This window comes from Cupressus sempervirens, chromosome 4, assembly GCF_028749045.1.
Source record: "Cupressus sempervirens isolate cs-2001-9-10 chromosome 4, ASM2874904v1, whole genome shotgun sequence".
Classification (NCBI taxonomy): Eukaryota; Viridiplantae; Streptophyta; class Pinopsida; order Cupressales; family Cupressaceae; genus Cupressus; species Cupressus sempervirens.
This window is the reverse complement of record NC_143121.1, coordinates 505,940,531-505,965,838: the sequence shown is the minus strand read 5'-3', so window position 1 is coordinate 505,965,838 and position 25,308 is coordinate 505,940,531. Positions and strand designations below refer to the sequence as shown.

The following is a 25,308-nucleotide window of genomic DNA, read 5'->3' as shown; positions in this document are numbered from 1 at the left end:
TGCTTGTAACCTCCTTTTTGACAATGAAATCCTTCTCCGGGTCCATGCCCTCATCCTCCTCATTGTAGTCATCTACAAAATTAACACCAGTTTTAACATTTTTACCTGCCAATCCTTTCCCAACCTTGATGATATTGATATTTTAAATTTCTTTGCAATTTCAAATTTGAAAATTATTTTTGCTTTTCTTATGTTTCTATTTTTTGGATTAGATCATCTTCAAGTTTTTTCATCAACATTTCAAATAACACTATGTGATCCATCACCATGATGGTGCAAGAGAGCCAAAGAAGAAACTTTGGCTCTCTTGCAACATCCATATGATGGACCACATAGTGTGATTCAAAATGTTGATGAAAAAACTTATACACAATCTAATCTGGAAATAAAAAATGAAATTATGATGGATTGTGGAAATCTCATTACTCTTAATTATTTTTTCTCCTTGCATTTTTTTCGTAACCAATAAGAACTCAAATAAATAGTTTGTTAAAAGAATTTTATGTCAAAATTTTAAATTTATATACAAACTCACCAAATGAATGAAATAATATTCTTATTTTAGATTGATAACAACTTTAAAGTCACAATTATTAGATAAATATTGGAAAAAAATTGAATATCAAATTATAATAGAAATATTAAATCAAAATAGAAATATGAATATTAAATGATCACTGAAAAGTGTCCGGGATCTTTCCCTAGCGTATTTTCCTTAGTTGGGGTTTTTCCTTCTACTGCATTTTCTTAGTTGATGTGAACAGAGACCGGAGATCTTAAGAACAACACTGGCAGAGCATCTGCAGAAGCCATTGGGTATTTAAGACGTCTTGTTCGAAGCTCTGAGCTGACCTTGAAGTAGAATACGAGGGTGTTTTAATGCACGTTTGGCGACGTAAAGATAAGATTGCTGGATGAGATTATTCAGAGGAGGACAGACCTAATGGCACCGAGGGCTCCCTTCCTCTTTGTCTCTTGTTCAATAGGGACCCTCGCTTTTGTTGCCTATGTTGTATATCTCTCCTCATCATCTATGTGTCTTGTCCCAAAGCCACAATTACAATTACAATTACAACGTGGGCCGGTCGAGGGCTTCCCAAACAAACTGAGAGTATACATTGCAGATCTGGAGAGAGAAATGAACTACGGGCTGCTGGAGGATTACTGGTCGAAACCAGATTCGAGGAATGGTGATCACGAAAAGGAGATGATAAAAAGGTATGCAAAGATGGAATACCCGCCATACCCAAACAACCCTTTGATAAAACAATATAGCGCAGAATATTGGCTTCTGGCAGACTTGTTGAGCCCTTCAAATGGGTTGGCGCAACGGGTGGGGAAGCCTGAGGAGGCGGATATCGTCTTTGTCCCGTTCTTTGCTACACTGAGTGCGGAGATGCAGCTGGACAGGGGTAAGGCCAAGTTTCGACATAAATCCCAACAAAATGCAGATTATTTAAGACAGCGAAAAGTTGTGGATCTCATCAAATCGTCACCTGCATGGAAAGCATCCAATGGCCGGGATCATGTCTTTGTTCTCACTGGTACGCATCTTTGCAAACTTCCCTAATGTTAGGAAACACTTATGGAAAATAGTAACACTCTCGACTGTTATGCTTCTTATTTGTTTCCTTGAATCTTGACGAGTTTTTTTAATGTTCATAGATTCTTTCTTTTTCAATGCTTTAATCTTACTTGGTCTATAGAACTTTTTTCAACGTACTCAATTTGCATTTCACTTAAATTTCAAAACTTTATGTTTATGTTTTGCGAGACAACTTGTATTGGTTAGATTGTCACTTGAAAATGATTGGGTCACAATATGCACTCCTAAGATTTTGTCATTGAACATCCTTTTAGGCCGTACTCAGCTAGGCATCAGTTAGTGAAGGATAAGGCTCCTTTACGGAAGCTGTAAAGGAAATTTGTGTTCTTATATGTTACAAAGTTTAAACTTTGTACCATTGGGTTTCAACCTGATGGCCAGGCTTGGAAGTAAACTCATTATTGAATTTTGTTAATTAATCTACATCCTGAGGAATATATGTGCTGGCTCTAAAACAATTCTAATCTGTTTCCACTATACGTGCTTTGCATTCCTTGCATGAGTACTGACCATAGCTACTCACAAAACTACATCTACCACAAGCTGAAGCTATTTGGCAACAACTTAAGGTTTAAATTGGTTTGCATCAAAAAGGCAAGAGGATGCAAAATAGTCAAATTGCCATCGCAAATAACTTCATGAAATGAGTAAATACCTGGAGAAGTTCGCCAGAGTTGTCTTGTTTAGTGATCTTGTTCCATCTCAAGGCTAGGCCAGGCCGCCATTCTATTCTTCAAATGTGCATGAGAGGTTACACATAATTCTTAAATATAGATTCTGAATATCAGATTCCTGATGCATGTCATGCCCTGCTAATGTTTGCTGCTCTTCTCACCTTGATGTGCAGACTTTATGCTTAAGCTTCTTTTGGTCTGTCATCTCCATCCAGATCTTTTCGATGTAATTATTGACCTGCACAACAATAGGAATGTGAAATGTGGAGTAATATTGTCAGAAGGAACAGGGGTTTGACAGGTATAGGCATACGAATCAGTAACTAATAGAACGTTTGGTGTCAAAACAGTCTTAAAGATCAAGACGGATGCACGAATAAGTACATGAATATAATTAAGCTACATAAACTTTCCTTACTTGCAAGTACATAAACAACTGGACAACTGAACAATTACAAACAAGTTGAAATGACTAATAAAAAACTACAGGGGTTTGACAGGTATAGAGGCATACGAATCAGTAACTAATAGAACGTTTGGTGTCAAAACAGTCTTAAAGATCAAGACAGATGCACAAATAAGTACATGAATATAATTAAGCTACATAAACTTCACTTACTTGCAAGTACATAAACAACTGGACAACTGAACAATTACAAACAAGTTGAAATGACTAATAAAAAACTACTGTGTTCATGGTGCCAAGCTTTGAAACTTTACAAAATGCTAATATAAATATTGATAACTCGCATCTCTATATGTCATATTTTCAGTTTAAGAACCCAGATGCCAGAAATTATAGTAAAAGCTCAAAGTCCAAATTTTAGAGTTAGACAGAATATAGAATCTACAAGCGCATCAAACTAAATTCAGAAAGACCAAGATTAGTGATCTGAATTAGGATATTAATCTTCCCATCTTTTGAGTTATACGAGGTTGTAGTGAGAGCTGAGCTGAAGCTGCTACTTTGACCATGGCCAATAATTAATAAGCCTATGCCCAAAAATTCTGGCTTTTCCTTTGCATTTTCTTGGAACACCGGAATGGGAACTTATGTGCATGTTATCTTGTGACCTACTTTAACTCCAAGCAAATTTTGAACTTTCTTGTAGAGTATTGACAAGTTCTTCTATCTATTGGTAACAGTATGAAAAGATAACAAAAACAGAAGAAGTGCATTCAACAGGCCCATAATTGATCTAATATGCTCTGATAAGAACTTCTGGGTAAGGAACGGATAAGCCTTACATTAGCCTTTGAGGACTAATTCCATAGCTCCCTTAACAGAACAATACAAACAAAAGGCATTACACAGAACTTTAGGTTATGAGATAATTATAGCCCTTATAAATGATCTTTGTCTACAATGTTATTGCATGTGAATTATTTTTCACTAGGCTCAACATATATGAAGGGCTTATTATATAATTTATAGCATATAAATTACATTACAAGTACAAGAATGCTAAAGATTTGGGACCATTGTATTGCCCTAGTGAATTTCTCTAGATAGAGACAGAGAAGGAAAACATAATCTTCGAGTGAGCACGACCAAGTCTTATGACTTTAGTAGCTTAGGAAGTTTCACATCACAAAGTAGACAAGAAATTATTAATTCCAATCTCTTTCATGTACTCATTAATTGTTTTTTTAAAAAAATTTCTCAAATACTATAATGGAGTTTCTATAGCACCCCCATCCTTGATATAAAAACAGTTATAGAACATACTTTTTCACTTAGTAGTAGCTATCAAAAATTCCTCCAAAAAGAAGACACCTGCTAATAAAAGATAATACATCAGATTGTTAAAAATTACATTAGCCGCAAACCTCTTGAAACCCTAGACAACACACTCATGTAGACATCAAAACTACAGTTAACATATACACAGAACAGTAAAAAACATAGTATCAAACTAGATGTGTTAAACATTACACCAATCTTCATTTCGCATTGCCACTTGGTGAGGCATGTCTTGTGTCAACTACCTCCTCTACCCAAGCCTCGTCTTCATTGATTGATCTTCCCCTTTGATTCCTGCTAGAGAGGGAAGCATATGCCATAACAATTCCTTTGTCGGTGCTTTGATTTGTGTATGGAAGGAACATAAGAAATCTGAATGGTTTAATCTTCCAATTCCTAGAAGCCTTCAAAAGTGACAGACATGCAAATTGGCTAAAACTTTACCATCAGATTTATAATAGGTATAGAAGAGCCTTATATTGCTCCTTAGGTCCTCATTCACATTAACTGGATCTGATTGGACGAGGAGATAAAGCTGAGCCTACACCCTTCAAGTGCTAGGGCCTGCAATTCTTGTCCCGCCTTCATACTTATAGGTTGAACCTTCATACTAGAGAATCGATCTAGTAGAAAGAGTGAAAATGTCATAGTTGGACAACATTTTGGAGATAATGTGCAAGAATGGAGATAAGACCCCTTTTAGTTGAAATTTTGGAGCGACAACCTTCCATTAGATCTTGTTCCCTCACTTCTACTTAAAAAACCCCTAGAGCAGTTGGTTATTGACAAGCACAATACATTGGAAACGTATATCAAAGATATGACCCCAAGATATTTGCACTCCATCTTGAAGCTCTGGTGGTTGCTCTCAATAATAAACCAGGAATGTAACCCTAAGGCTAATAACAAATGCACACTGCAAGAAGCTTACGGCCATTGCCTTTCTAACAAAATGGAATTACATCCTTTTCAATCTTTTATAATAGCATAAAAACTGTGTCATCTTCTTACAGAATGGCATTAAAGTGCCATGAAAAGCCCAATGAACTTTATAATGCACCAATTCTTTCACCCAAGACATTAGCTGTCAAAATTGGACTAACGGCTTTTGTGGCAATGTAAGTGCAACATCAACAAGCTGCATTACGTTACTATGCAGTTGAGATGTCATGACAGAACACAAAGACACTCAGGGTAGGTAACACCAATGCACAAAGCATAGCAACACATGCAGAAGACTTAACCGTATGTGTACTATGCACTTAAGATGTCATGACAAAACACAAAGACACTCAGGGTAGGTAACACCAATGCACAAAGCATAGCAACACATGCAGAAGACTTAACTGTATTGTGTAATATGGTCGCCAACAAGGATAGAGTTTCCTCAATGATGGAAACTGGACAATAACCCATGATCATGATCTCTTATCAATGCAAGAGTTGGAGCAAGACTGACACATTGCAGCATTCCACATCCCAAGGTGACTCAATCAACATCCAAGAGGATATGGAATCAATATCCAAGAGAATGTGGAATCAACATCTAAACACTAAGACTACCCCGTCAAGTGGTAGGTCAAGTGGGAGATATGAAGCCTCAACCAATTGAATTGCCAACTAGTCAATTGGGTGCAAAGGCACAAAAACCAGCATAGAGAAGTGGATAGCCTCAACCAATTTGATTGCCAAGTAGCCGATTGGGTGCAAAGACACAAAAACCAACATACGTGATGGAGCTCTTACGTTAGAGGCTCCATTATTGCATAAGATGAAGCTGACCCCTTGAATTAGAGTGTTTCTCTAGCAAAGAAGGCACAATCGGTTTCAGAGAATGCTGCAGATGGGGCTACAGGAAAAGTCCCTGTCAGTGATAACAACGGAAAAGAACTAGTTACAGATGTAATTGATGATGAAGAGGGAGACTCAAACTTAGATTTGACTTGAAAAAATCTGGAAATTGCTGGAATAATTCTTGATAAACAGGATGATACCATTGGAAAGACTTGAAAATATGAAGAGCATGATCCAAGCAAACATGAGACTCACTGATCTATAATTACAAATCAAAATTGATAGCTATATGGTCAACAGCACTAGCAATGATAGTGACTTACTGCAATAATATACATGTGGCAGCAGTCTATATTCAGGCTGATTGCTTTACTCTATCTAGATGGGCTGCTCCTGGTGTGCTTCCAGTCTTTGATGAGGATACAAATGAAGCTTAATACAGATTTGCTTAATGATGTGGAGCCCAGCTCACTAAAAGAATTGGTGAAACATAAGAGCACTCATCTTGAAGACAGTGATGATGAATCAATGGAGTAGGCAAGTCATTAACAGATGTTATGGAAGCTTTAATTGGAGTCTATTATGTGGAAGAAGGAAAGAAAGTGGCTATGTGCAGCTATTGTTTGAAAATCTACAGTCAAACCATGGGTACCCAGTCAAATCTGTAGTCTGGACACAATAAGCGGAAAAATACAATTAAACTATATATCATCTCCAACAAGACATAAGTGTATGTATTGAAGATGGTCTCGAGTCGCAAGATAACTGTATATATACATCCTGTAAATAAACAACAGTTTGTATTAGGAAACATACATGTTGTGGTTTATAGGAAGACCAATGAACGCATGGAAACATCTGGAATGGCAAAGACCGATGGCATGCACACACTGATGGGAAGTATATACTTGATAAACAAAGACTGACACTGTTATTTTGGAGAGTCAACTATAGTCATACTTGCTTCTGTGTATATACAAATTGTGTGAGTCATCTCCAGCGACTAACGTTTGAAGACCCTATTGTGGGTATCAATCTCTTGAAATCCGCGTGGAAGAATGACTAGCAAGCTCGATTGGAATATAATGAATGGAAGTATATCCAGCAACGTCAAACATATGTTATTGAAAGTCTTCAGTCAGCAACCACACAAGAATGATTCATGCTGCCATGTCATATTATCTATGGTGTCATGTCACTATATTCCCAGCAGTGTTGTCTAGAAATTTCTCTTCATTAACGCAGATGAATGGAACAAGATTTATCATTGTAAATGCACGAAACAGGAATCTCCAGCAGTGTCAAGTTCTTGAGTATAAACATAGACATGATGATGTATGCCATAGTTCGATTTGTATTTCTCATTTCAGGCCAGTTTGTATGTTTTTGAAAACACGTCAGTCGTCGGCATCCTTCAATATAGTGACTACAAAATAGGAGGAGACGGGAATTACTGTCAAGCAGCCAACGTCATTCGGCGATAACAAGGATATGACCCACATGCGATTATATGAAGAAAAAAATGCAAGTGTATGAAGTCCGCGGAAAAAGGATATATGCAGGGATATCAAAGATGTCATCGGCAATCTTTCAAAGTTTGATATAATAAACTTTTAAAATGAAAGAGATTATTTTAAGATAAGAATATGTTTAACAGAACAGGTCACACACTTCTGTAAATGGAAGGACACTGTTGGATAAGTATATGGGAAACAAGATATTGAGAGGGGGGGTGAATCAGGATCTTAAACCTTTGACTTCAAAACCAATTCCATCAATACATATCCAAATCATCACATAGATTTATCAATAAAACTGTAATGCTGAAACATTAATGAAATACATCACATCCTCAAAAGTTCAACACATAACACAATGATTTGGTTAAACTGGGGTGGGGATGAAACCCACAAATCTTCACTTTTGTAATAATAAAGTTAACCTGTTAAGGTTACAATGTTTGATCATAAAATATGATCTACCTTGTGAAATGTTTGCCCTGTTAAAAGCTTAAGAGACTATTAGGTCTCACCTTGTTAAAGGATTTTGCACTCACAATAAAGTAAGGAATCTGTTAGGTGGTTTACATAGGTCTGTTAAGACTACTCTGTTAAGAGATTTACCTTATCTCAATTACAAAATAACTGATTTAGTACCTAACCCTCGGTTTGCTCTGCAAGCTGATCTTGGGTCTCCTCTTTCCTGTATCTTTGATCTGATTCTCCTAATCTAATAACTCTATTCAGTCCTTCACTACTTTGATTGCTCTCTGCTTGATATGCTCTTGAACTTTGCCTTCACTCCTTCACATGCGCATATATTCTTACGCATTTCAACACACATTGATTCTAGGGTAAGAATCCTCCTTAAATATACTTCATGTGAAGGTTCTCGATCTTGATCGACGGCTTAAACCTCATCATCTTTTGCTATTTACATCCCTTTTTCTGATTGGTTGAATTGTACACCTTGGGATCATTACATTCTGTAATGACACATAATCAATATCTTATCTGGCTCTACAAATATTAAATGTCATAGAAATGTTGGCCAAAACGGTTTACATATGAGTTTGTGCCATTACAAACTCTCATATCAAAACTAACCTACTTGGCACTTGAATGCTCTGACACTTGGTCATGCATAAATCTTCATGCTGTTACTCGGCTTCTATATGCTTGTTTGCTCGACTCTTGATTACTTTTCAATATGCTCGGTTTTCATTATATTGCTTGGCTCATACTTTTGCTCGGCTCCCATATCTGCTCGGTCTCTACTGAGTGCTTGACAATCACTATCTTGCTCGGTATAAGTATTGTATGCTCGGCCTTTACTAGATAACTCGGTCGCTGTGATAACCTTGTAATCTTCCCTAGTAAATGACTTGCAAATGACTAAGTGTTTGGACACTAATCAACAACATAGGCTTAGAGATCAACAATCTCCCCCTTTGACATTAGTGACAAAAAGACTGTCATGAAATCATTTTGTTCAAAATTGTATTCTCCCCTTGAGACCAAAATCTGGTTCTGTTCAATCTGATATCTCTGATCTATGATATCTGTTGTTGTATCATATCTCCCCCGTTAGTTCTTATCTCACCCTTTCTCATTATTTCATCCCCCCTTTTATTCTTTCTCATCATTCTCCCTTGTATTTGTCACTAATGGAACTTGGGGCTTTTGGTGTTAGTTGATACTTCTCAAAGAATTGTTGATGACGTGCCACAATATTGGCATAGCCAATATTCCATCTTTCCTGTACTTGTTCCAAAATCTGAAATTGAATCTCTAGCTCGGTAGCTAGGTGAATAAATCCTGCAACGTTTGAAAAATGTCGCTTTCTTCAAAATATCTCTAGCAAAGATTACCTTCTGAATTATCTCTAAATGTGGCAGTAATTGAAGTTGAATCAATACCAACTTATGCATAATCTCTGCATCTTTAGTTGTGAGCTCGGCTAAGTTCTTTTGATTGAATGTCGGTTCAATGTAAGAGTATAAGCTTGAACTTGCGTTCTTGCCCAATGTGAGAACATTAGCTTTCATGCCTACATACAATAGCTCTAATGAGCTTGTAGTATCCGATGTAAAGAAATTTATATCACACAATTTCAAATATAAAGGATTTATGGTCTTCAAAATTGTTTCCAATTGTGTAATAGATGTAGAAAGCTCGGCTTGTCTTTGTACAAGTTCATGTGAGACTTTCTGTAATACCCTATGCTCCATTCTCCTTTTAGACGATTGTAATAGCTTCTCATTTGTCTCTATATCATCTGTCTAAACTCTATCAACTACATACACTAGCTGGTCCAAAATTGTATGCTGATTAGTCACATTTGTGATTCCAAATGCATCTGTAAAAATATCCTTGACAGTATGTAATACTTGTCTTCTCTTTTGCTCTCTTTTCAGCTGTTCTTGTTTTGCCTTATGACTCAACAAGATTTGCAATTCTTGCATTTGCTCTAGTGTAAGATTATTCAAATCATATGTAGGCAATGTAATTACCTCATCAAGATTCACTGACTCATCATCCTCCTCTGCATGAGTCACAACCTGAGATCTGGAGGGTATATCACTTGGTAGTGATAGTTGCAATTGCTTCCCTTTCTCACTTGATCTCTCTTTTGGTTGCTGCATTGGTGTAGATATCACCTGTTGCATAGGTGTCACTTGTGTTGGTTCTGCAACCTTTGCACTCGGCAATTGAATAAGAGCTTGAGTGGCCTCTTGCTCTTTTTATGTGACTTCGTTCTCTATCATTTTAGTGCATGAATCTTTCTCAAAATTTACTTCCTTGTTCAAAATTTGCATACAAATTGGTGGCATATATACAATTAATGCCTTACCAAGTTGCTTGACACTTGTAGCCTCTATAACTGGTTTGACTATAACATCATTAGTTTTCTTGACTTCAAGCTTTGGATATTCAACTACCTATAATAAAATTGGGTTTTTAGAGATTTTCTTGAGTCTTTCTGTTGGTTCCCAAAACCGCAGATTGGAAATCCAAGAGCCTGCCACTTCTCTAATAGGACTTCTCAAGCAGTTTTGGCCAACGAACGAAAATCACTTAGATTCCCCTGCACTTCGGGCTCCGCTACACCCAGGCGGGTAAACCTTCACCTTGAACGCTGACTACTCAATTCAAGGGTTTTCTTATAGTGAATTTAAACTTTGCAAGTTCCTCGGCTGGCAAGATCCTTGAACTCAATAAGAATGAAACTGAAACTGGATGCTGAATACTTGATGATTGAATGTTTTGTATAAATTTTGTAAATAACGAATTTGATGCTTGGAGGAGGAATATTATAGATTTTCTGACTTAAAATAAAAGACAAGTGCCTTCGCTTATCCGGGTGATAGAGTCAACTTCGGAGAATTTTTACATACAACTTCATAATGTTCAATGCATTTGTACTGCCAATAATTTTGATAATCTAGATGCGACAGACCAATTATGATGCAATCTTAAATTAGTCCAGATTGAATTTTAACTCTACTGAGACAAATTGGACACAGCTGTGGAAACAATTAAATATTTCACAACACCTTTGATGGTCAAACTTAAAATGCTTAATTGACCATGTCTACTTATCTGATAACAAAATCATATGTAGAATTTTAAAATATAATTATGAAGGACGATTCGCCTGCAGTTTAAATCTCCACGCCATTAAAGGTAAACAAAAGACATTTTATTTTATTATTAAAATAAAATAATGGAATTTTATTATAAAATCATATTATTGCCCTTATCTCTCCATACAGTAAATATAAAATACTTCTTTTCTATTGAATGTCTGAATGTTCGGATATGTCTCTTACAATCATCTATCTGAAATAATAAACTCATATTTATATCCTATCTTGTTTTAAAGTTGTGACTTTTATTTTGCCCAATTGCACCTCTTTATTTAAATAATCCTACTCTAACATAGTCGTAGCTACAACTTTTAATGACTTTAATCTTTTAATAAATATTTTGTTGTGCATCTAATACCTTCCCTTTTACGAATCAAACACAAATCTTTATATTTGTAATGTTTCTTCATCGGTTACGTGCATTCGAAAACATGCTTTTGCGCAAGACATGTTCCTCCAGCTGTTGTTTTCTTCTCTGCCTTCACACTTCAGAATCGGCTTTTTGCTTCTGCGAGAAGTCGGGTGAGAAGGAAAGAGTTTTATGTATAACACAGAAGGCAATCCTCGTGTCTTCCTTAAATGAATTTTGATATATAGTATCAAGCGCAATAGAATTACTCTAATTCACTGAGGAACTTCTGCTATTGGACCTGGGCTTATGTCTACCTCCAAACACCGTATCTCGTAAATGTCACTGTTGGAGGCCAATACAAAACTCAATGCTTCTGTACCAAGGCTCTGAAAATAGGTAATGACACTTTTCAGAATTAGTCCAATTCATCACTTCCTCCATTAATGTAAAATATTCTCTTCAAGATTATTGTTATCATATCCATTGTGTATTCAGTGCGGGAACACTAGGGTGAGACTCAGCCAAGTCAGCGATTTCCTTATGCTTATTGTGACTCTTCATTGACATAGGTCTGAAACCCATGATTTTGTTCTATCCTGTGATAAACATATTTCATTTAATCTACTATTGTAGCTTTACTCCATTCAAGTGCTGTTGTGGTGCTGATCGCTGAAGCCTTTGATTTCCATCATTGGCTGAAATCTGAGATTTCTTATTTACCGTTTCCAACTTGGTCTTACTTTGAGATTGTACTCCTTTGAATAAATGGTTTTTCGACCAATATACCATATTTTGTTTGTACATATCACTATGGCTTGAGACTTCAAACATTTATAAGTCAATTCAATATTATGTGCTGTTGTATCTTGATTGCAGTATCAGTATCACTTTGACAGACTTTGACTAAGAATGATATGTTTGCTGCAAAACTTGGTCAATGTAAATGCTTTGTTAATTCTACTCTTTATGATTACCAATCGAGTCCTAAATTTTGCAGAAATTTGAAGACTCCATCCGAGTCTCTCCTGTTGCTGCTGCTGCTACTTGTTGTGTCTTGCCTCTGTGATCTGAGAGTATTCATATTGTTCTGTATGCTAGTGTGATGCTTCAGGGTTTTTCTTGATTCACACACTTTAATTGCTGTTTCAAGTTCTTCAAATCTGAAGCCTTCTTAAGATCTCTAACTGATATTCATATCTGTAGCTTATATCAAAGCTATTTCAGATTTTGCCTTCAGCAATTAAACATATATCAAATATATTCATATTAATGATAAAATTATTATATCAATGCATATTCAACAATGTATGCATTTCTTGTTATGTCTTTGACTTTGGCATGAATGATTATCCCCTTTTCTTTAACATCATAAATGGGACCTAAATTTTGCAAAATTTTTAGAGTTCCATCACTTTCATCAAACCTTGAATTTTCTCTTCAGTCAGTATATTAGGATTAGGTGGAGGGGTGTCAGTGTCATCTTCAATTGTGACAGTGTCCTTTTGTTCATACTCAATGATAAGTTGCTGAATTTCTGTTGTCAGCTTGGCCACTTCTTGCTTGTATTCATCTTCAAATTCTATAGCATCTTGGCCTTCCCTCTCCTCATCTGATGGTGTAAGCATTCCAAATGCTTCTTTCCATACTCTTATACTGTCTTGCTCAATTTCATGAACTTTATTCTTCAAAACTTTATGTGCCTTGTCCCTCGGCATAAACTTCTTAACAAAATCATTAAGGGCTATAGACATATGTGTCTTATCCAAATCTAGCATAACTTGTGTGAATGTTGTTTCTCTTATTTGCTATTCAGTGGACAATGCCCATTTCCATTTGGCATCCACTTTATTGTACAATCCCATTGGAAATCTAGTGCCCAATTCCAGGGGTGTGTGTTTGAACTTGATCATCATAATAATCATTGTGCCTTCAAGTTTAGCTTGATCATCATTGTCCAAAGAATCATACTTAATGTCTTTGAATCCTATAATGCTTTTAGATTCTACCAAAATTTTACATACCTGATCCACAGTCATTGGAGGGAGTCTATTCACTACTTGTAGTTTGCTAGTCTCATTAGACTCGGTCTTTTCTTCATCTTCCTCCTCTTGTGCAACGATCAATTTCCTCTTTGGCTTGACTTGATCTTTTGCCTGCTTCTTTTTCTTAGATGGACTCCCAGGTAATAGCTCGACAGGAGGTTGTGCTGACCTCCTTTTGGTGATGATCACCTTGCCCTTTGGCCTTTGTGGTGTCACCATTTCTTGTACGTTTTTGTCAAGGTTGGCCTTCACCTTAGGTTCAATTATTACAACCTTTCTTTGTTTTGTGGCCTTCGTCTTAACAACTACAAACTCTTTGACTTTGCCTACCTCGGCCTCTGAGGGTTGTCTTGACACTTCTCCTTGTTCCTTCTTACTAGCCTCGACAACTTTTCTCTTCCTTTGCTTTTCCGCCTTAGGTGTGTCAGCATCTGCAGTTAGCTTGGCCTTAACAATCTCATATGTGCCAAATTGCTTGACACTAGCATCCAACATCTTTTGCCAATAGTGCAGTAACTGCTTTTTTACATCATCAACATTTACCTCATAGGGCATTGGCCTTAACCATGCTACCCTCGGTAATATTGCCTGTGCATACACAAAACCTATGTCCACAATGAAACATCATCATAATATTTGTCTACAATAGACTTTGGAATCCTCATCTTGTTCTTCACTTTGACTTTAAACTCTTCAAAGTAGTTGTCCAGTACTGCCTCAAAATTCTTTCCCAACCTATCTATTAGGTCCTTTAACTGTTCCACAACAGTCCTATTCGTATCCCATCCAATCCTTCCAATGGTAGGAAAATAATTTTATACATAGAAAAATATGCAAACTAATAGGGAACAAACTTACAAGAGGTGTTCTTTGCTTTTCTTACTGCCTCTAGGTTCTTTGTAAGTTGATGCAATTGGAGCTTAATAAGATCGTACGAATGATCTTTTTTCACAATTTTGTAGCCCAAATCAACTGCTACGCAAGGTACGCTGTTCAATTTGCTCGATTGATAGAACCTGTGCACGATCACACGAACAACAAATTCAATTAATGGATCCTCAATGCTGTCTATTGACATACGCGATCATTCCACTTCGCCCTGGTCAAGTTTTCAATTTCATTCTTGGTTTCGCTCCTTATGCTCTTCGGTTGATTCAATGTAGGGTACCCAGTTACCCTTCAAATGATTGCCTTATTGATCTTGATTGGCCCACCTTCCAACCAAACTTTCATTTCATGAACTCGACTTAGCACAATCTTGATCCATTTGTTCTTGAAAACTTTTGGAAATCCTAGGGCATGGGCAAGCCCTTTGTCAGCAACGATCTTGAATTCATCTCTTAGAATTCCATCAACACCTAGCATTTCATATGCTGCTCTAATTTCAAATTCTCCAATCTCTCCAATCTTACATTGATAGCATGATTTGATGTCTTGCACAGTCAAGACTCTGGGTGGAATTGATGACAACGCTCCAACATCATCAACATGGGTTTCAATATTAACTGTATTTTTGAAATTTGGTGAAGGTCTCTGATCATTCCTAATGATTTGTGCACTGCTATCCTTTGTCATTTCACTCCCAAAAACCATTGTGAACTAGGGTTTTGAACAAAAACTTTCAAAAATACCTTCATTGAATACTTTGCTCTGCACTGAGACTAATATTTACTTTACAAATTCGTTGATAACTTGCTGAGATTCTCTGCTCTGGTCGTTGAAATCGCTTCTATCACCTTTAAATCTTCTCGTGAGCTCTCTGATCGTTTGGTGAATAAAAATGAATGTTCAAATTCGATAAATATCTTCGATCATTCATTTTAGGTCTGCAATTAATGTCTTCGTACTCAGATAGTGTATGACAGCTAGCTCGGTCTTTACTTTAGTTCGGTCAAGGTTATTCACTTAGTCATAACCATTTCACTCGGTCATTATGTAATCTTCCTTGATCACTCAGTCTATATTGCATGGCTCGGTCAACATGGGCTGTACCACTGATGCTCGATACTTTCTGATTTTCTAAATTTTAAGAGTTCTTAATGCATGTTTATTTATGCAGATATAACTTTTCATCACTTTTATGCTAGGAATTGATGTAAAATATAACTTTGAGTATGCAATTCCTACATACCTTTTTTCTTTAGTGAGATGTAATGTGATCACTTGCTCCATCAGGGTGGGTGATCACAGTGTCTTCTACTCTGCTGCTTCTAGCTCTTACTATCTCTATCCATGTCTTATTTCCTTTTGGTTTGTCATTTCCATTGCTTGGTGCTGGTGCCGGTGCTGGTGTCCTAGTTTTGTAGTTCTTACTGATGTGCTCAACTTTGAGATAACTGAAACAAATTCTCTCTCCATTTAGCCATTTCTTGTAATTTCCTTTTAAATGCGTCTTGATGCAATTCTCTGGAATGTGTCCATACTCTCCACAATAATAACAATTATACCATGTGTTGTAATCCCAATTGTAGGAGTTGCCTTTCTTTGCTGTATGAGTTTGTTTTTTAGGTCCCTAGTGTGACTTCTTCTTAAGTTTGCACTCATAAGCTCTATGTCCATACTTTTGACAATTGTAGCAATGACCTTGGAATCTAGATACCTTTCCGGTTGAGTCATTGTTCTTTGATCTACATTCATGTGTTTGATGTCCTGTTTTCTTGCAATTAAAACAATTACCACTTGACTTAGGTTTAGGGATTTGCTTACCACTTTTGCTTCTGCAAATATTGGTTGTGTGTCCAATTTTCCCACAGTGATGACATGTAGGTTTGCCTTTTGATTTTGCATTCCTTTGTTGTCCTCTGTTCTCCAAGTCTAGAGGTGTCTTTTGCTCTAGGTGACTTCATTATGTCTTCAAAATGCTTAATTGCTTCATTTGGTTTGTTTATCCTCTCTACAAGTTCCTTTTCATGCTTTAACTCATTTTTCAATTGCCCATTCTGTAACCTTAGATTTGTGATCTCCACATCTTTTCTATTTGTTTCCTGTTTTGCAATTACTAATTGATTTATCATATCAAGCTGATTATTTGTAAGCTTTTGAACTTCAAATGATGTTTCTTCAAGTCTGCTAGCCATTTGCCTTTTGTCTTCTTCAGCCATGTTCTTATCTTCCATTGCTTTCTTCTTTTGTTTGATTGCTTCACATAGTGCAACTCATTGAATTTCGTGTTCTGTCTTGAGATCTTTTGCTTTTTTCACCATGTTACTGTTCTTCTCTAGCAGTTCTGTCATTGCTTCTTCATTGTTACCAATCTTTCCACTATCTAGAAGTCCTTCTATGTCAACTTCTGTGTATTGAGTGTCATTTAGCTGAATAGCTATCTCTCTTTTTCTCTTTAAGGTTTTCCTCAATTCTTCTTTTGCTGTCTCTAATTGTTGCAACACAATCTGGATTTCAATCAATCTGATTCTCAATGATTTTTCCCATCTTATACACTTCCATTTCCATGATGTGATCCTCTCAAGCTGTTAGGCTTCCTAACAAGAGAACTCGGCTCTGATACCAATTATTGGAATAAGTATATGAGAAACAATATACTGAGACGTGGGGGGTTTGAATCAGGATCTTAAACTTTTGACTTCAAAACCAATTCCATTAATTTATATCCAAATCATCACATAGATTTATCAATAAAACAGTAATGCTGAAACATTAATGAAATGCATCACATCCATAAAAGTTCGACACATAACACAATGATTTGGTTACCTAGAAACACTTCAAGATGAAGGTAAAAGTGGGGTGGGGATGAAACCCACAAATCTTCACTGTTGCAACAATAAAGTTAACCTGTTAAAGTTACAATGTTTGATCATAAAATATGATCTACCCTGTGAAATGTCTGCCTTGTTAAAAGCTTAAGAGACTATTAGGTCTCACCTTGTTAAAGGATTTTGCACTCACAATAAAGTAAGAATTCTGTTAGGAGGTTTACATAGGTCTGTTAGGATCACTCTGTTAAGAGATTTACCTTGTCTCAATTACAAAGTAACTGATTCAGTACTTGACCTTCGGTTTGCTCTGTAAGCTGATCTTGAGTCTCCTCTTTCCTGTATCTCTAATCTGATTCTCCTAATCTGATAACCTGACTTCTTATGTTATTCAAATTATTATTTAATTGATATAAGATTGTCGATCCTTATGCCATTGATTCCATCTCTGTATACTGCGTACTGTATCAAGCTCTTACATTATTTTTTGGCATCTTCCATATTACTCTCTCTCAATACATCGAGTGTTAATCGCTTTTAGTCTCAGTTATCTGTATCTTTATTTGCAGCCTCTATAAATGATGAAAGTTCAATGTAGAAGTCTGGATATATCACCATCTTTGTTTTGTGTCAGAACTTGAACATTTTCGTGGATCAATTATGGGTTACCAAAGCTCCATATTGGATAGAGATTTGATGAGAATGCTTATTAGATGAATCCCATGAATGGTGTATTTGTCCCCAGACAACATTGCTTTTTACACAATACTTCATCAAGTCTCCAACATTTTTTCTTAAATCGAGGCTCAATTTTTTTTGGAAAAAATCAGGGTTCCATTAGGTTACACAGTTCTAGTATTGCCATTAATTTTATTGAAACATCAAATACAAAAAAGAAGATTTGATTCTTTTCTCTGCAATTTTACTTCTATTATTTCTTGGGGGAAATATAACACGTAAGAATGTTGTAAAAGACTAAAATTCATTGGCAGTTGAAACAGAATGAGACGTCTAAGTTTGTTTGGTTTAGAGTAAGTTTGCTGAAAATAATGATAAGAATGTTAAAGAATATATGAATATATATGCCTTATGCTTTTCATGATGATGATAACAAGTCCATTGTGTGGGTAGTATCGTGGTGCATGGTGAGAATTTATGCTTTTTGCATCTCATGACGATGATAAGTGTATTGATATGTTACAGTTGGTTCTGTTGCACCATAATATACAGTAATAATAAAGAATTGGATTCTAAATTTCGCAGAAAAAAATTAGACAGAGAGGTGAATGTTTGTTGAAGATGATAGAGTTCCTTTAAGAAGAATATTGTTTTTGACAGTACGTCATATGTTACAGTTCTGAACATCCTATGATTGTGGAATTTTGCTAGCTGAGTTTGTTTTAACTTCAATTTTTGCCATGAGATGGCTTATCCTGTGGTCTCTTACTTTTTCTTAGTTTCAATGGAAGTGTAAAACTTATAGAACTTTAGACTGCTCTGATGCAGCCATTTGTATTATATCCATTTATTTGCTCGCAGTTCACGTTTGTCACATGTGAATTTATTGTGCTGTTTTGAAATGATTTGGGTACTGTAGCAGCCTTTGATTTGAATAAAATTCTTAGTGTGTCTTCACAAGACCTGTGGTTGCTAATGTATGAATTAAAGGATTTCTATAAGCTATACCACCATTATCACAATACTTTATTTAGTTTGTTGTGATGTGCAATTATAATCTGGCAATGGCCATATAATGTTGCTTGACTTGTTTTGTGGGGAAAGTTTCCGAGTCTGCAAAGAGTTAGCAGCTTATTTGGAACATTTTTCTTTCTCAGGCACTGAATTAAAATGGTCAAGCGCTGTTTGGCAGACCCAGTTGCACTGTGGCATGTACGTAAAGAGATATGTTCAGCATTGCTGCTTGTTGTTGACTTTGGAGGATGGTACATGGAAGATTCAAAAGCTTCAACTGACGATGCAACAGGAATGATTCAACACACTCAAGTGTCCTTACTGAAAGATGTCATTGTACCATACACACATCTGCTTCCCACACTAAACATCTCCGAGGATCACCCACGAGAAACTCTGCTTTACTTCAAAGGAGCAAGACACAGGCATAGGGTACTTGAATTTTTTTTCTGTTTAAGTTTTGAATTTGGAAGTTGTCAAAAGATAATGTAGATTGTTTGATTGGCAGGGTGGCCTGGTGCGGGAAAAATTGTGGAGCCTACTGGAAAAGGAACCACATTTTGTCATTGAAGAAGGATTTCCCAATAGTGTGGGCCGTGAGCAATCTATACAAGGTATGCGAAATGCGAAATTTTGCCTGCATCCAGCTGGAGATACCCCCACTTCTTGTCGCCTTTTTGATGCAATCGCTAGCTTGTGTGTTCCAGTTATTATCAGTGACAACATTGAGCTTCCATTTGAGGGCATGATCGACTATACAGAATTTTCTGTTTTTGTTTCGATGCATGATGCATTGCAACCAAAATGGCTTGTTAATCATCTTAAAGCCATAAGTGCAACACAGCAAAGGAAAATGCGTGAGATTATGTCTCAAGTTCAGCACATTTTTGAATACGAGAATGATCATCCCGGGGGCATTGGCCCTGCTGTCACAGACGGTGCAGTCAGTCACATCTGGAAAAAGATTCTGTTTAAGGTACCTACAATCAAGGAAATGATTGTTCGAGAGCAGAGAAAGCCAAATGGAACTCATATTCCTCTTCGATGTCATTGCACTTGATTTGAAAATTATTGCATAGGAACTACAGTGACATATTCTTCATTAATGATAATTTGCCTTAAACCAGTCCTCCCTTGCCAAAAATCTGAAATGTCAATTTACAGCTACATTCTGGAATCGCTGGGTATAATGTTGCATAATAGTGTAGAAAAGTTGAAGTATGATTTTTCTCTATTTGCTATGTTGCAATTTTAGATTAAAAGGTTTTAACATAGATGCTGCCGATACATCTTTTAGCATGGTACATATGTTTATTCCATCAGATGAAGAGTACTTTTGAGTTGCTCTAGGCTGGCATATTCTTGACATGGTTCTTGTGCCAATTTCTATCCACCCATGCATAGATTCTTATGGAAAAAGATATTTTTATGTGGAACCTTGAAACATTTGAAAGTTCTGCATGGAAGCAGTTCATGGTTATGACATCCATTATATTAGTCTTGTTAAAATTTGGAGCCTAGAAAATATAATTCCAATGCATGGAATCAGCTTTCTTTGAGAGGAAGGAGATGCATTCTGCATAGATGTCTATTCTATTTGCAATTTCACAGCAATTCGCTGTCGTATAGATTATGGCCATTGCTTTGTTACAAATAATGAGATATACAAAGCTGCTTTGAGCAGATGATGTGCTTAAGTTGAAACTAATGAATCAAGATACATGTTACAATATTTCAAAAACTTACAAAGTCAAGATTTTTTATTTATTGCATCAAAGAGTATCTCTATGACTGAGCCCAGTGCTCAACCTGTCTTAATTTGGCTGGTCTTTCATTGTCATGTTGGGGCTAGTAAGAGGTGTGCTGGTGTGAGACTAATCTCTTGAAGATGCACCCAATTACAAGATCCTTCTTCAATTGCCCACAAGCTCCTTGCATCAAATAATTTTGAGCTTCAAACTTAAACCCAGAACCAATGGGAAGCAATACCATGACCCAATCCAACTCTGCTATTTGTACCATGTTATTTAATATTTAGAGACCTGTACCATGTATGTCTTGATTATAAGAAACATGTCCTTACATGTCTTAAGATGAAGTTTCTTAACATCTTTATGACTCCTAGAAGGATCTCTTTTAAACTGGGAAACACTGTATAGAAATCTATGAGTCAGATTAGTTTGTACTTCGAAGATGATATCTAGCTGAAAAGACCCAAAAGAAATATTGATATATAATAATAGACCTGTAATATGTTTTTTGTTGTAATAAAATAAATATGACATTTTTAGTTCCTGCCATAGGCAGGAATACTAATGCATTCATGCAAGTTCTTTTAGTTTTATTAATCTGACCAATGAGATCAGAATATTTTATCACTTCTCTAATCTATTTTAATGTTTCTTTTAAAAAATCTATTTTCCAAATATACAAAATACTGTTTATATCACATTTCATTGGCTATGGTCAATTTAGGCAAGGAAAAAAATAATTTTCTCAACAAAAAAAAGAACAAAATAAAAGCTCCGATAGTTACAAACAAATAAATACCCCTGACATACATACTGGGTGCATATCTCTGGGGTACATGTCTGTGCCACTTAAAATCTTTGCATTTGTCCTTAGCTGTTGGGAATTCATTGAACATTAATGCTTGTCTATAACTCCATCGTTTTTCCGACACTTCAATTAATGTCGGTGGGCATTTATCTGGATTATGTGCGTTTGACATTGAATATTGTTTGTCCATATCCACCTGTCCCATTTGTCATCCAGGTCTCTGAAGCAGGTATTGACGAGAACAAGTGTTAGACATTTACTTGTGCGGAACAGATACAGGCTTGGCCGCAAGATTGGCAGTGGGTCATTTGGCGAGATCTATTAGGTTTTCTTCTTGTTTTGTTTCCTTTGTGCCTTTTCTTTTTACGCTTAATTTGGCGCTCTTAGTGGCTGATTGGGGTAAATTTTCAGGTACCAATATCCAGAAAGCCTTGGTAGGTAATGAAGAGCTGTTTTAGGGTAAATTATCTGGAATCCTATAGGTGACAAGTATCCACGGTTGCAGTTAATGTCTGCACTTGTCAATTGAGAAACTCTAATGCTTGGCAATAATTGTGTGTGAATTATCGGGAAACCTTGATTTGCAGCGCTCGTAGCTAAAAAGTGTATCTGTATTAGGGCAACTAATTGAGGTTCGTCTTATTGAAAGCTGTAGAATCACAAAATTGTGAGTTGTTGTCTTTGCAGCAAACAAGTTTATCTGTTTTATGATAATTCCTGTTGCATATTATTAGTGAGAGGTTTACAAGGTCAAGACTGTTTACCTTGCTGTAGAACTGGTTGCATGGAACTTATAAAATTTGATTTATAACCGTTTTGTACCGTTTTAGGATATTTTTGGTTTAGCGCTACTGTTGTGAGCCATACAAGGTCAAAGATTGCATTGCACAACATTTTTGATTTGTAATGTTTCAGCATGATGTAGGATTTTGCTTCGAATGTCAAGCAGCTTACAAGATGACGTTTTTGTAAAGCGCATGGAGTCATGTGATTGCCTTTTGTGATGCATGTCATGACAATAACTTTTTTGGACTGAAGTTTTTATCAGACTGTATGCAACACACGACATCTCCTCTGCTTTAGATGTGCACAAGTTGGGGGTTCTTTTATTTGGTTTGCGTGCATATATTGTTGAAATCTCTGGATGATACGCAATAAATATATCACTCGCATCCTCCCCTGCAAGATTTAACAAAACAAGCTCACCGCCTGGATGCTTCTTCACCCATTCTGTAATATTATAGATGCTTCCTTCCACGGCAAGCCACAGATCTTCCCTCTTGCTGTGCTTCTTCAGCTCTTCCAAGGTTATTCACTTCGCCTTCGGATGCCGTTTTTCTGCTGAAAACTTACACATTTTGTTTTGATTGTCTGTCTGTTCAAAAAAACAAAAATTGTTTGCAGATCTATAGGTCCACAAATCGAATCAGTCAAAATTAGAAATAATTCATACTTCTAATCTGTTATAAACTTAATTAGTTGAATTTCAGGCATGGGCCATTATGTTACTGGGCAGCAATGGGAACAATGGCGGTTTGGTGTCACGTTCACCACCGGAAAAATCGATTTCGTTAGCAATTTACAGTCAGTCGACTCGCAAGATCTCAGGTATGAGGCAAAACTACTTTTTTTCTAGTTGGAATTTTTATTTACAGCGAAGAACTTCTTTTACAGTTCAAAATATTGATTTGAAAGATTTCGATTTATAATCAGTTTTTCACAGAGATTTTAGATCACAGCCTTGTAGATTCAAAATGCAAAATCTCATAGAGTCAATTTTAAAAACATTCTAAAATTTATTTTAAAATTTAGACAAACATCAAACCATTCTGCATTTGTCATCCTGTGCAAAACAACGAACATAATTATTATCATTAATTAAAATCAGCTTTTTATTCCTCCAACAGGGTGGTTGCATCTTTTAACAAAAAACAATATATATATTTTAGTTAACGTGTTGGTCCAGACTCCAGAGCACAGACTGAGGACGCCACAAATGAAATCGCAGACTTTGTTTTATTTTATTTTATTTTTAATTATGTCTAGATTAATTTAAAAAATTGTTATTAACAATAATTTATTATATATCTAATCAATGCTTAGCTGTATTTTAAAAAATAAAAATATTAATTAATAAAATCTTAATTTAACTTTTTATATTTAATAGATTATTAGTCTAGTGGTAAAGACAAAAGGCTGATGAAATCTAGGTAGATTCACAAATTTCTAATAGTAATATACAAATGAATCAATAAAAATATTTTTTAAAAACAATTACAATGTATAAATGATTTACTATTGCTGTATGCAAGACTACTGAAATAAATGATTTTCAGAGATCACTTACAGTGAGACCTCAATTACAATATATAATGATTTACTATTGCTGTATGTAAGACTATTTAAATAAATGATTTTTAAAGATCACTAAAAGCAGGACCTCCCAATCTTTATTTGCAATCTTTTAAATATTTCTCCTCAATTTTATCTCACACAAATTTATCAAAAACTTTCTTCTTAACTCGAACTATCAAAATAAAATTTATTATCGCTCCCAATCTTTATTTGCAATCTTTTAAATATATCTCCTCAATTTTATCTCACACAAATTCATCAAAAATTTCTTCTTAACTCAAACTATCAAAATAAAATTTATTCTCGCGTATTTTGAATTGTGAATAACACCTCATTTAAAATGCACAGGCGCGGATCTTCCAATTGCCAGAAAGCATGCTCTGCAACGCTTTCTGGAGAAGCGCCAGGACAGGTACGCCAACCGTCAAAACACTTATTTATTATTTGGTACGTCAATTGAGAAAACATAAAATGCACTTGTTTTTTATTGGATACTTCGATTCAGAAAACTAAAGACTTGACTTACAATATGCAGTGCTTGTGCAGGCGTCATGCCAAAGCTCCACATGCAAGAGAAGAACACGTAAAGCAAAGTCCGAATTCAAATCCCACCTCTTCCTCGCCTTCTTTACTGTCAAACTAGAGTATTGGTTCATCCTCAATAAAATCCATTTAAAATGTTGTAAAGTTTTCAATAGGTCACCTTTATGGCAAATTTTAGTATTCCAGTTTTTATTAATTTAATGTGTATTATAGATTATTTTTAGCTTTTCGAAAATGAATATTAATTAATTGAATAATGTGGCAGATATTCTTGAGAGCTTTTTCTATTTTAGTTCTTAAAAAATGGCTCGGTTTTCAGTTGCGGTGATGTGCATTTGGCCGTACTTATCGTCGACAAGGTTTTTCAATTTTTGACGACACCTGAAATTCCAAGGCTTACGTTTAAAGATTTGTTTATCATTTTAAAAAGTTTGGCTTAATGATAACCGTCACAAAGTATAGGTAGATACCACCATCTAATTTTAGTTTAGTGCTTAGCAAATGGCTTTGCTATTTGAGAAAACCTCTTGTTCCCTATTGGGGTTTGTGTCCATAACCAGAGAAGAGTATGTTTCAGGCGGTTCCAATATTTTTTTGAGCTATAGATATTAGTATTAATTCTTTTGCCCGTGATTAGATGTTGCTAAGTATACCTTTTTCTTACACCTCATATATATATATATATATATATATATATTTCATATGTACACTTTTTAGTTAGTGTGAGATTTTCTATTGACTTTTTTCAACCTTACTAGTTGATTGTAGCAAAATCACTTTCTTTTTTAACTTTAGCCACCCGTGTAAATAAGATATTTTGTTTTTAACATAGTGGATTGAGTAATACAAATGTCTTATTAGGATTGTCTCATATTATGGGTAATTAAAGAATCATTTTCATTTAGATATCAATAAATTGAAGGTGTATATAAATACAAATAATTTTTTCATATTAATTATGATAATAATAAAATAGATTTATATGAAAATCTAGTATAATTTTTATTATCAACTATCTAAATACCTTTCTATTTTATAATTAGTCAAGAATAATAATTATGCACCTCATTTACAAATAAATAGTT

General features: G+C 35.6%; 2 protein-coding genes across 6 annotated transcripts; both read left to right on the top strand.

The window, feature by feature from the left end:
- Positions 1 to 679: 679 nt before the first annotated feature.
- LOC149562153 (Exostosin family protein) lies at positions 680 to 20,000 on the top strand. The gene is made up of 3 exons (XM_089825689.1): positions 680 to 1,544; positions 18,945 to 19,198; positions 19,275 to 20,000. The coding sequence occupies exons 1-3, from the start codon at positions 944 to 946 to the stop codon at positions 19,824 to 19,826; spliced, it is 1,407 nt and encodes a 468-aa protein (XP_089681815.1). The 5' UTR covers positions 680 to 943; the 3' UTR covers positions 19,827 to 20,000.
- Positions 20,001 to 20,139: 139 nt separating this feature from the next.
- On the top strand, positions 20,140 to 24,500 carry LOC149562152 (uncharacterized). Of its 5 annotated transcripts, none has more exons than XM_089825694.1 (4): positions 20,140 to 22,632; positions 22,816 to 22,933; positions 24,029 to 24,092; positions 24,227 to 24,500. In XM_089825694.1, exons 1-4 carry the CDS (start codon positions 22,570 to 22,572, stop codon positions 24,321 to 24,323), a joined length of 342 nt encoding a protein of 113 aa, XP_089681820.1. In that variant the 5' UTR covers positions 20,140 to 22,569; the 3' UTR covers positions 24,324 to 24,500. The 5 variants fall into 5 exon arrangements, with proteins under 5 accessions (XP_089681820.1, XP_089681818.1, XP_089681817.1 ...); XM_089825692.1 differs by having other exon boundaries at positions 24,216 to 24,500; XM_089825691.1 differs by having other exon boundaries at positions 24,029 to 24,127.
- Positions 24,501 to 25,308: the final 808 nt, after the last annotated feature.

Coding starts and splice junctions, on each gene's coding strand:
- LOC149562153 (XM_089825689.1), top strand. CDS start 944: ATGGCACCGAGGGCTCCCTTCCTCTTTGTCTCTTGTTCAATAGGGACC. Junction 1,545..18,944: donor TCATGTCTTTGTTCTCACTG/GTACGCATCTTT, acceptor GCTGTTTGGCAG/ACCCAGTTGCACTGTGGCAT. Junction 19,199..19,274: donor GAGCAAGACACAGGCATAGG/GTACTTGAATTT, acceptor TTTGATTGGCAG/GGTGGCCTGGTGCGGGAAAA.
- LOC149562152 (XM_089825690.1), top strand. CDS start 22,828: ATGTTACTGGGCAGCAATGGGAACAATGGCGGTTTGGTGTCACGTTCA. Junction 22,934..24,028: donor GTCGACTCGCAAGATCTCAG/GTATGAGGCAAA, acceptor TAAAATGCACAG/GCGCGGATCTTCCAATTGCC. Junction 24,128..24,215: donor AAACACTTATTTATTATTTG/GTACGTCAATTG, acceptor TACAATATGCAG/TGCTTGTGCAGGCGTCATGC.